The 12,578-nt window shown below is 44.5% G+C and overlaps 1 protein-coding gene across 4 annotated transcripts in view; it reads right to left on the bottom strand.

The window, feature by feature from the left end:
• The window catches only part of COL5A1 (collagen type V alpha 1 chain), a 302,011-nt gene that overhangs the window by 133,915 nt on the left and 155,518 nt on the right, over positions 1–12,578 (bottom strand). For all 4 annotated transcript variants that reach the window (XM_075015472.1, XM_075015471.1, XM_075015474.1 and 1 more), the window contains exons 12-15: positions 8,021–8,095; positions 5,426–5,518; positions 617–673; positions 129–182 (exon numbers count right to left, since the gene is read on the bottom strand). In XM_075015472.1, the coding sequence (XP_074871573.1) occupies positions 129–182; positions 617–673; positions 5,426–5,518; positions 8,021–8,095 (279 nt within the window). The remainder of the gene's footprint in view (positions 1–128; positions 183–616; positions 674–5,425; positions 5,519–8,020; positions 8,096–12,578) is intronic.

Raw genomic sequence — 12,578 nt, 5'->3', positions numbered from 1 at the left:
AGAAAGCCTGAGTCCTGCCTCCACACTGGCCACTCTAAAAGTCCTGGTTACGGGCCTACCACCTTGAGATGAGATCCCCCCCGTCCCCTGCCCCCTTTTGGAAAATTAAGTCACTTTCTCATACACACCTGAGGCCCCATGTCTCCTGGTTCGCCTTTGAGTCCTCCGCTGCCTGGGGGTCCCTAAGGATGCACAATACCATTAGGTTAGGTTCCGCCCTAGGCAAGACTTGAATGTTAAGAGGAGCCCCTGAGACCAAGAGAGTGAGCTTGGAATCCCCAGCATCAAGCACCACAGGATAAGAATAACAGCTGCTCTGGCAGTTTGAGCCTCAGCATTGAAACAAGCACTTCCCCAGGAGTGCTGGGCCATGTTTGGTGCACTGCCTCTGTCTGACATAAGGCTTCAGGGAAGGGGCTCTCAGGGAAGCTGTAACAAGGCAATGTACATGTGTAAAGCCCTACACAGGGGCACGGGACAGTACGCAGAGGATGGAAAGGACAACGAAGGCCTCTTTGACAATCAAGGCACTAGTAATATCAGGGATCCAATTGCAAGGCAATGCCCTGATGTCAGGCTTTGCCACCTCCTCCTCAGCGTTTGGCTACTTACTCACCATGGGGCCTGGCCTTCCAGTAAGACCCATCGGGCCTGCAGGGCCTCTCAGCGCCAACTGCAACAGAAAGAGCAAATCATCGGTTTCCTCTATGCCCTGCTGCCAAACACAGCCAAAACTTGTGCTGCCATCAGAGAAGGCTTTACACCACTGGGCCCAGAGTTCTTGCACTGAGGGCCAAAATCACGACTGGCAGATGTGGGTGTAATATCACTTGTTGATGGGCTTTGGTCCAGTGTGCATAAAACAAGCCATTGTGTCCAATGTATATAAAAAGGCCCAAATTCATCCATGATACAAATCCACTGAGTTCTGCGCAGTTAGAACAGATCTGAAGGTGACCCAGAGAGCACACTACAGATATGGCTGTTAACTCCCGTACATGCGCCCATTGAAAAGAACATAAAAATGGCCACACTGGGTCAAACCAAAGTATCCTGTCTTCTGACAGTGGCCAATGCCAGGTGCCCCAGAGGAATGAAAGGAACAGGTAATCATCAAGTGGTCCCTCCCCATCACCTAATCCCAGCCTCTGACAAACAAAGGCCAAGGGCACCATTCCCATCCATCCTGGCTAACAGCCATCAATGGACTTCTCCTCCACAGATTTCTCTCTCTCTTTTTTATGAATCATGTTAAAGTCTTGGTCTTCACAACATCCTCTGGCGAGGAGTTCCGCAGGTGGACGGTGCACTGTGTGAACAATTACTTCCTTTTGGTCGTTTTAAACTTGCCACCTATTAACATACTTCCTTTCCAGCATATGCATAGTGCATCTTTATGACTGGTTTTGGGGACAATGTACATTTATTCTGTCAGATGTAGTGCAGGGAATGTACCTTCCATAGAAGACTGTCTCTTATGGAGAGACTATCATCTGACATAATAGATAGAAATGAACATAGACACGAACAATAAATACCTGTTCCTTGGCCAGCATTTAACATCCATGGAGCTATGCTCATTTGTACCAGCTGAGGATCTGGCTCTATAGGTCTGAGCCTCCTCTCACTTACCCTAATGTATAACCATGAGAGAGGTTAATAAGGCTGTCTATACAGAGGTATGGAAGGAACACTAAATCTATGCATGCATCAACTATTCTCCCCATAGTTTCATTATCTATATCAGACAGTTCAATTTAGCTTTTTTTTTTGTACTATTTAATAATCCCTATAAATAGAACAGCAATTCAGCTTCTATTTTTTAAACCCAGTCATTACAAAGTCATGTAGCCAGCGGCAAATCAATAATTTTCATGGCAGGTAATGGGACTCTCCACACTTTATAACACCACTTGGACAATTTGTTCCATTGCAATAATTCAACACTTTAAAATACTGGCTATTATTTTATCTGTGTGCTCCAGTAATTAAAATCTACCCATGGCTGCACTTGTAACAAAATAAATATTACACAAATGCTAGATGACTTAGAACTTTCCTTTTTTTCGCACCAGTGCTCAATCAGAAGGAGCTGCTCTGAAATCGTGACAGCTTAGACAATGTTTGTCCTCTTTACCAAGAATCAAATGTCAGAGTAATAGATCACTTTAATAATGTAATTAATGAAAAACCAGAGAAGAAAAAGCCGCACATCTTAAGATTTCCTTTCTTCTCTCACCTTCCACAAAATCCTGACCCTTTACAACAGAAGACTGGGATCTCAATTTTGGGACTAGTGACCCAGTTTACGTGGTACTGTTTGCAGCTGGTCAGAAAATGTCTTCCCCCTCGTGGAGAATTTTAACTTTTCATCTAAAATCCATAATCCCCTAAGCTTTGTGCTTGTTTCCCCCCACTCCATCTTTTTTCACTAAGGGTGAGTCTACACAGCCAAGTTGTTTTGGAATAACAGAAACTATTCCACAATAACTTCACAAGCATCTACAAAACGCAACTGCTATTTCGAAAAAACTTCGAAATAGCCAAAAAACAAATAAAAAAATCAGTTAGGGGAATTTGTTTTTTTCTTTTTTAAATGAAACAGTTGAAATATTCCACCAAGGCCGGGGGGAGAGGGGGCGGGGGCGGCATTCCTTTCTCATTCTTTGATTTCCTGACAAAAATAAAATAAAAAAGATCAATAGGTTCACTACAAACAGACTTTCCAAAAAATGTAATGGAGTCAAAAAGCCAATTTCCCATCAATAAATTTTTAACTAAAAGTTTTTAAACTATCCTGGCTGGCATGAAGTAGGCATTGGGGTAAGAAACATCATCTTCTAATGTGTCTCTGAAATGAAACAAAAGGGACAGCTTCTGATAAAATATCCTTTCCGGAGACAACATCATACCTGCTTTAATGTGAGTAGGACTGGACTGAACCTAAATGCAAGTCCCATAGGTTCAGTCTCCTCATTAGGAGTTATAAAAGAAGAAAGGAAAACCTGCCACCCATTAAATGGCATTTTTTTATGGACCTTGATTTCATTAAATCATGTATTACCTTCCTTTTGGACCGGTAAAGTAAGCAGGCCCCAAGCCTGACAGGGAGCGCCGACAGCTTAGCAGCAACAGGACCTAATTTACACTCACAGGGCTAGATTCTGATCTGGCTTCTGTGTAGGCATAAGGAACCAAAACCCTCCATTTTAATGCCCCACCTAATGCACCTGGTTCTTGAGTCCAAGTGTGTAGAAACAGGCAGCGCTGTGCACTCACTGGGTACCATTACATTAGTGAGTTTTGCCAACAAAACCTTGGTTTTGTTGGCAAAACTGGTGGAACAGTCTGTCAACTAAACTCAGCACTTTCACTGGCAGCATTCTGCCTCTCTGCCATGAGGCACGATGCTGCTGTCGATGGATTCTGTTGAATAAAGAGCCATGTGAATACTCTGAGAGGGCCTTTTCTCTGTGCTTCTGGGTGCCTGCTTTGTCAAGAAAGTGGTCAGGCAGTCTGGCTGCTCTGCCAAAACAGCGGATCACTCTTCTGATTGGTTTTTGTGTGCGTCCACGCTGTCGATAGAAGTTTTGTCGGGAAATCTCTTCTGACAGTGACTTCTATTGATGGATCGCTGTAACGTAACTGTAGCCACTGGGTAAGTCTACTTTGCAAGTGTCTACACAATGCAACCTTCATTCTGAAACAGCAGTCAGCTTATTTTGAAATTGGTAAACCTCCCTCCTTGAGGAATAGTGCCTATTTCAAAACAGGCATTTTGAAAAAAGGATTGTATAGACATAAGTAATGAAATGGGGGCTGTTTCAAAATAAGCTACTTCCAAAAAACTGTGCTGTGTAGACACAGTATTTCAGATTAGAGCCCAAGCCGAAATCAGCTCTATTATGTGTAGACACACCACTTCAGAATAAGTTTTGCTTGTTTTGGGGCTTCTCTGTAGTATAGACATGTTATTCCAGAATAGTTTATTTTGGAATAACAACTCTGGAATAAACTGTTCTGGAATAAATCTGTAGGGTAGACATATCCACTTCGTCCCTGACTAGAACAGGGTGGGATGAGAAACGAATGAAAAGCTGGGTTCCTGTGCTCAGGGGCTGGAGCAGATCAGCCAGAACAGGTGTACCTGCGCAGGTGCTGAGATCAGCAGTCAGAACAGACTGGCACTAAGGCTGTGTCTGCCGTAAGAGCCAGGAGTGCGATTCCCTTGCTCACAGGCATAAACTCAAGGTAGCTCAATGAGTGCTGGTGTGAGCAAAAACAGAACCATGAGGGCAGCAGCACAAGTAATGACAGTAGAGGCACAGCTGAGACTTACCAAGTATATACTCAACAGTTTCAGGCTCAGCCATGCCCTTGCTGGGGCTCCTTGTGCTTCTGTGGCCAGAAATGTATTTATGCTCACGGTAGCTGGATGAGGACTAGCATTGTATGTGTACAAGGCCAGGGGAATTGCACTCCTAGCTTGCAGCCTAAATCACTACCTTCCAGGAACAAGGAGGACTCAAGGATGTGATCATGCCCCCGAGGAGTGTCCTGGAACACAGCACCTCCTTGGATTACTTCTGAGTGGGTGGAAGTTTAGACTCCATCCTTTGCTCATGGCTGTGTCTACAGCCATAATAGTCCTTTGTTGATTGGAACCATGTGACTACTGCAAAAACATGGTCATGAAGAACCTCTCACATTCTTAAATGGATTTCCTTGCATCACAATGAATCTGTGACAGTTTCTCTCATGTGAAAGTGGAAAGCGAATTTCAGTGTTGTATTTGCTGGACTCCAAATTTTAATGTAAACCATTGAACATTTGGGCCTTAAGTGTTGGCATGTTCGTCCAATCAGGAAGCAGAGATAACATTGCAGGACACATGTGACCAATCAGAAGCAAACAACCACAGCTTGAATAACAAAACACTGAGAGGGAAGTTTTTACTGTCTATCCACAGGATTAAATACATAGATATAGAGATCTGCAAGGATATTCATCACATACTTTCCAATGAATACATGGCAAGAAAGTGTGACCTGTAGGCTAAGATTCATGAAGCCGAAACACATTGTTGCTTGTAGCTGTGACATTCATTCATTGAGAGTGATTTACCCAAAAATAAAAACATACAAAACTTTTGCTGACCATTTTGAGAACTAAGCCTTGTGAATCTCCACTGAAACCCACTGGCCTATGTACATCACCAGCGGATTTGGTCTCAAAGGTGGGGGGCATTTTGAACCATAGTTTTGGGTTTCAACCATCTCTCACTGTTATTAATAGGCCAAAGTATGCAAAGACAGCTATAGTATAGGGGGTCACATCATCATGCCAGGCACAAAGGATGCACCTGGATGCATTTCTCTCATTTCTCCCAAAGGCACTAGAGAAAAAAAGAGGTGTCCTCACTTACCCTGGCTTGTTGCAGTATGGCTTGCGCTTGGGATTCCTGGGCAGAAACAAGAGGTCCTTTTGAGCCACCATCTCCTCCACCACTAAAGCGGAACTGCAAGGAACAAGATGCATGTTACCGTACTGTTGTCTTTTCCATCTCCCCCTCGGCTGACTTTCTATTACCCTTTCTATTATAGCCTTGCTGGATCGCTAAGCACAGCTCTGTCACTGATCTCTAATGAACTTACAAACTGCCACACCCATTTAGCACCTTCTTTCAGAGCCCCAGGATATTTGCTGCTGATGGGAAAACCAAAGCCGTGATCTTATTTAGGTATGGCACGAGTCACGTTCTTCCCAGGTAAGCACCTGCAAAGCTAATCAGTGAAGCGCAACACAATCCATGGATGAAACGCATGAGATCATGAGATATGCTTTAAAACCTTAAGGACTCATCATCAGCTCAAAGCTTTAAAGCCAGAACATTCCTAGACCTGACGCTCTCCTTCCCACTACTCTTGGCCAGGAAAATCCTGCAGATGGGATTCCATCTGCATGGGAACAAATCATTTGGCTTTCGTCTCCAGTTTACTACAGTACAGAGCCTACGATTCCAGTGCAGTGCCTCCACGTTTGTCCTCATCTGTTTTAAAAGCTTCTCCTGAGATACTATCTTCCCATGCCAGAAAACCTAATATTGGCTTGGAATACAGGACAGAGTCCAAACAGGTAAACAGTTGAGCTTGGCTTAGTCCAATCTGCAGCAGCCTACGACGAGACAACAACTGCACTGGGCCAGTGGTATGCAAGCAGAAACTCCCATCCTGGATGCATTCTCAGTGTTCTGCAGCTTTGCATGGTGCTGTCACTTTTTGGAAAGTGCTCTAATTCAAAACTTAGCTACAGTTGGTTGGAGCGAGGAGGCAGGGGTTTTATATCTGTTTTACAGGAGGGATAAAGGTGGAAGCCCAGTTTTTCTCCAGTGCTGAGCAACATTCCTAACCTTTTCCATCCATGTGCAGATTTTTTTTTACCATTCATATGCAGAATACATTTTTATGTGCACCGAGGCATGCGCAAATGTACACCACCAGTAGAAACAAAATCCAGGTTTGGGTGCCCTGCTAATCAACTAGGAGGCATGGGACTCTCTCCTGAACAACTGCACATGTGCACAGCTTACAGGGAACACTGGTGCAGAGGTACATCTCAAGGAATAGAATTTAGTCCAGAGTCCTCGAAGACTCTGGGACTCCCTGGGGCATGGGAAGCACTCTAAGAGGTAAGCTGCTAATCTCTGACATGCTCTCTTGGGAGACTACTTCTCTGAACTTGAAGAAGACTGAGGCACTTCCCAGCTCTAACCTCTAAGAACCTCTGTTCTTATGGCATTATCCTTTTACAGCCCTAACTACCCAATGACTTTAAAACATCCCAAGAGTGAAAGTGCAGACTGTAGGCCCTAGTCAGGAACACGGCTTCACCCCAGTTTCACCTCAGTGCCCCATTGGCTAGCAAGAGGCAATAAAACCTGGTTCCAATATGAACTTGGCTAACTAAATGAAAAAAAACCCCACAGTTTATGGGCCAGGAGAGGTATTGTAATGGCCAGCCAAGCACTGTAACAACGCTGTGCAGCTGGCCTTAGCAGCATGAGGTTCCCCGCTAGTAACCCACACATACATTAACCTACCATTTGGAGTCTGTACAAGTGCACTGTGGTTTTTATTGAAGACTCTCCTCTTAGTACCCAACTGCTCATTTTCCAGAGACTAGGCTCCTTTGGGTTCTCTCACTTCCCAGCAGAGACAAAACACACTCATCCTCATGCCTGGGGCTGACTCAGGGCTCGCCAGAGTGGCAGCCAGAAGAATAGCGCCATGATCTTCAACAGGGAGAGCTTCCTTCAGTCGCTAATATTAGGGTTGCCCACTCTGAGACACCTTGAATGGGCCCTGAGCTTCAGAGATTTCAGAAGAGTGTTTGGCACCGTCTGAAGTGTTCAGTGTCTCAAGTGGAGTCCAAAAGAACAGAGGCATTTGAAACCACTCGTCAGTTTTGGAAAATTTAGGCTACTCACCCATTTCTTTTCCCATGTGAAGAGCACACCACATTTTACATGAGATGGGTAATAATCTACATAAGAACGGCCATACTGGGTCAGACCAAGGGTCCCTCTAACCCAGTCTCTTGTGCTGCAGCAGTGGTCAGCTGCTCCACAGGGAGTCAACAGAACAGCGTGATTATTGAGTGACCCATCCCCTGTTGTCCAGATCTAGCTCCTGCCTGTCAGAGGCTTAGGAAACCTGGAGAACAGAGCATTTCCCTGAACATCTTGGCTAATAGCCGTGGGTAGACCTGTCCTCTAGGAATCTCTCTCATTCCTTCTGGAACCCGGTTTCCATTTTGGCCTTCACCCTAACCGCTGGCAACAAGTCCCACAACTTGTGTGTTGTGTGTCTATTCCCCTATAGGGGAAAGAGAGTCACAAGGAGGGGAAATGACTCTGCCAAGGGCAGATAGAGTGTGCATAGCAAAATGCAGGACTCCTACCCTTACCCCAGTCTACCATGCTTCTCTATTAACCGTGTCCTTTTGTTACCACTGTACTTACAGGCAGCATGAGCATTGTCCCTGGTGGTCCTGGTAACCCATCTGCTCCTGGAAGACCTGGCCGGCCAGGAGATCCCTATAGAGGGGAGAAATAAAGAGAATTCACTAGAGCATGAAATTATAGGTTAATTCAATGTTCCCCATGGGTTGCTGCAGATAGAAGGGCCTTTGCATCTTATTAGCCATGGCAAAGCCAAGTATGGTCAGAGATTTTATGTATATATGTTATGGGTATCCGGATCAATGGTAAGGTTGGTGACATACAGATGTTTAAGTAACACACCGCAGGCAGCTGTAAACACACATGACCTTCCTTAGTAATTTCATCCCCCTGCACCCTTCATAGGGTCAAGTTTACCATAAGCAATTTTCAGATGAACAATTAAAGCCTTTGCAATGTTCCAGATGAGTGCATCCATGTTTAGGTGAGCATATTAAGCCCTACTAAAACCATGTATAAAACCTTGTGTAAAACAGAACTCAGAGCAGTGAAGCAGAAATGCATTGAAATGTATTTATTCTTCCACATATTTCATTGTCTGGTTCATTTCTTTCTTTTAATTGTTTTTGGTGTGCATTATTTTTTTTTGGGTCCCACAAAAGTATTTCCATCTACTATGGGCCAAACAATCAGCTGGCTTAAATCAGCAAAGCTCCACTGATTTCAGTGGAGCAATGCTAATTTGTATCAGCTCAGTATCTTGATTTTGCTCAATAGGAACAACCTGCACAGTCAACATCCTCCAGATGCAACTCTAAATAACAACATAGCTTCAACTTTTCAAACAATGGCCTCCAGATTATTTACATTCACAATTCTGTGCCTGCAAAATGTCCATATTTGCACAAATATCCAGCAATACAGCATACAAATGAGGACATCTCTCCACACCAGGGGCATGCATAATTCCAATTTCACACTAGCATGCAAAGCTGTGGGTGCTGTAGACTTGACCCCATCCTATGATGTCAACAGGAGCCTTGCCATTCATTTCAATAATGGCAGGATTGGGCCCTGTCTAAGGAACATTTCTAGTTTTGGGTGTAATCCACCAACTTCCTGCAGTTACTTAACAGGGCCCCACATTAATTTTACCTTTTCCCTCTTCTTAAATGAAAGCTGCAACAATCCCTGCCGGGAAGTCCTCAGGAGGAGGTTATCCAAATTGCACTAGCCACTCTTAGCCTTTAAAAATACAGGTTGAACCTTTCTAGTTCAGCATGCTCTCATCTGGCAACATCCGTAATCTGGTGTGATTTTAGTTAGCTGGACGACTACTTATCATGGGTGCAGCCAAGTTTCCCATGGTCCCATAAACTTCCAGCCAGCAGTTCTGGCTCTCAGTGTTCTGTGCTATTATTTAAGCTTTAATTTACCCTGAAAGGTCTTCTAAGAGCCCATTAAGCAGTGGAAGTGTTGGTAATACGCTAGAAAATATTGACCTCCTGTGGTCCAGCAAACTCTCATTCGGCACTGGTCAGGCCCCGAGGGTGCTGGACTAGGGAGGTTCAACCATACAGTCTGATTTTGCATGTCATGGATGGCATTGTCTGTCTAGGCTGTTTCTACCACAAGGCCCTGACAAATGTGAACTCTTTAATAAATATGTAAGAACCACAGACAGGAGTCTAGCTCATTCTATTTGTCCAACAAGGGATCTTCAAATACAGTCATATTCACCCCAACACACACCAAAACTGTGGCACCACACCCCTGCAAAAACGAGTCACCTTATTGGTGGGAATTGTATTGAAATCCCTAGAAACCAGGCGCTGAGGATAAACACAATAAGAGGCATTCACTGTGACAAAGAACTTACTATATAAATGTCAGCGAGGTGAGACACAGGCTATTGAAGAGACAGAGGCCCAGAGAGACTAAGCAGAAAAGTTTACATTTTTGAAAGTGGCTCAAGACCAGATTTTTAACAATATTTAGGCATCTCACTCCCACTGACTTTCAGTCAGATTAAGGGTCTTCCCCGTCTAAGTCATTATTGAAAAGACGACGTAAGGTATGTCTACACTTACCAGGAGACTGACCCAATCAGGGTCAATCTGCCAGGGTTCAATTTCACACTCCTAGGCTACGTCTACACGTGCCCCAAACTTGGAAATGGCCACGCAAATGGCCATTTCGAAGTTTACTAATGAAGCGCTGAAATGCATATTCAGTGCTTCATTAGCATGCGGGTGGCAGCGGCACTTCGAAATTGATGCGCCTTGCCGCCGCGCGGCGCGTCCAGATGGGGCTCCTTTTTGAAAGGACCCCACCTACTTCGAAGTCCCCTTATTCCCATGAGCTCATGGGAAAAAGGAGACTTCGAAGTAGGCGGCATCCTTTCGAAAAGGAGCCCCGTCTGTACGCGCCGCGCGGCGGCAAGGTGCGTCAATTTTGAAGTGCCCCTGCCGCCCGCATACTAATGAAGCGCTGAATATGCATTTCAGCGCTTCATTAGTAAACTTCGAAATGGCCATTTGCGTGGCCATTTCCAAGTTTGGGGCACGTGTAGACATGGCCCTAGTGAGGACATGCAAAATTAAACTCTCATGGGTTGACAGTTGACCCCGGTACTCCTGAATATTGAAAGAAATAAGGGAGGTCGATTGGCGAGTTTCTGCCATTGACGTCCCTCCATGAGGACGGCCAGATAAGTCGATTTTAGATAAGTCGACTCCCGCTATGCAATTGTTGTAGCTGGAATTGCACATCTAGGATCAACTTTCAGCAATAAAAGACTCATGGTATGACTGTGGCAACTCCAAGGTAGCTGACGGGTTTGTGAGGGACAGGCTGCAGGGATGTAAAAGCGTGGTGTGGAAAATGGAGCCAGGTCTTTGAGACCTCAAGAGGGATGAGAATATGAGAATCCAGTCTTCAGCCCAGACCCAAATGTCTGTGCTGCTATTGTATAGCCTTGCCTCATGTGCCCCACACTTGTGAGTCAACTCACTGGATCTCTCAGTGTCAGTGTCCTGGGTTTTATCACAGTGTAGACATTGGCTCCTAAGTCAGTTAGGTGCTTTAAAAAAATATATCATAAGTGACTTTTCCCAGATCTCTCAGTAAGTCTGTGACAGAACTAGGAACTGAACTCGGGTGTCCTGATCTTAGGGTGAATCTACACTTGTCAGCTGATTGACCGTGCTGCAGTCGATCTTCCAGAGTTCGATTTTGCTGCACGTGTTCAGCCATCAACCCTGGTACTCCATGTTATTGGGTGGAGTAAGGGAAATCAGCATGAGCCTGAAAAGCCCCAATTTACATAGGGTAAGAAAGTCAATTCTGATGCATTGATTCTAGCTACACTAATGGCCTAGCTGGAACTCTGTATTGGAAATCGATTCTCTACTGTAGAGTAGACGCAGCCTTAGAGTGCCTTAAACATCAGGCTGTGCAGCCTCCTTACATGGCCTATGTACTGTATCTATTTTTATATTAGAACACGTCTCCTCCTTCTCTCCCTTTCTCATTATCTCCACATTATGTGGGACAGTTTGTTTTAAACTACGTTTCCTCCTTTCTCCTTGGATTTTTTTCTCTTGCCTCCTGCGTGCTCTCGCCCTGCCTTTTTCTTTGTTCAAGGGCTCCCAATAACAAGGTTGTCAAATTTTTAAGCCCATGATTAGTGAGTCCAAAATTAGGGAAAACAACGCTGCCCCACCCTACCCTAGAATACAAGTACACCAGTGAGACTACTTATATACATGCCGCCCCATAATTAGAGGCACAGGATAATATTACAGATGAAGAATCCAAGGCTCGCGTCACCCTCCAACTGACCCGGAATAATAACACAGCTTGAAAACCTGCAGTAAACATCCACTACAGCCAGTGATTTATCAGCAGAAAACACAAGCAGTCCCCTCAGCTGCTGGAGGCAGGCTGCATATCAAATCAACCTATCCATTTTTCAAAACTAGCTCAGGATGTTACTTCCACTTTGTTTACTTAGGCACTTTGACACAGGCCTCTCTGACTCAGCTGACGGGGAGCTGATGGGTAAACAGAGCAGTCCCATCTGTTGGCTTAAAACCTCAATAAATAATTCAGGCCCAACTTGTCTTATATAATAACTCTTTCTCCCTACCTCACCACCACTGCTCAGATGTATGCTTGATCAGCTCTGGGTTTATCTATCTTCGTGTCTTCTGTTAAACGAATGTTGATTTTTTTTAAACGCATGTTTGTTGCGCAGGGGAAGGTATTTTAAAAATATCTCAAATTTAAATTTAATTTGGGGTTTCCACAGGCCTTTGAGTAACTTTGAAATAAAACAGTTGCAGGCTGGTGTAAAATGATGTCGCTCCAATTTACTCAATATGTCAAGGCTGATTTACAATCAGTGCTAAGGAGTGCTGCAAAACTTCACACAGCTTGCGAATGCTAATTGGGTACTTCAGAAAAATGTTCAGCACGGAGAACCTAGTGCTGTCAGACTGTTACGTACTGTAGAGTTACAGGGCAGGATGGTTGAGCATCAAAGCATTTAAAGTGCAGCTCAGTAACCCAATGATATGGACACTGATAAAGATTTTAGCCTAGTTTTGGGGATCTG

Source organism: Carettochelys insculpta, chromosome 21 (assembly GCF_033958435.1).
Source record: "Carettochelys insculpta isolate YL-2023 chromosome 21, ASM3395843v1, whole genome shotgun sequence".
Taxonomy (NCBI): Eukaryota; Metazoa; Chordata; order Testudines; family Carettochelyidae; genus Carettochelys; species Carettochelys insculpta.
This window is presented reverse-complemented; position numbering and strand designations above follow the sequence as displayed.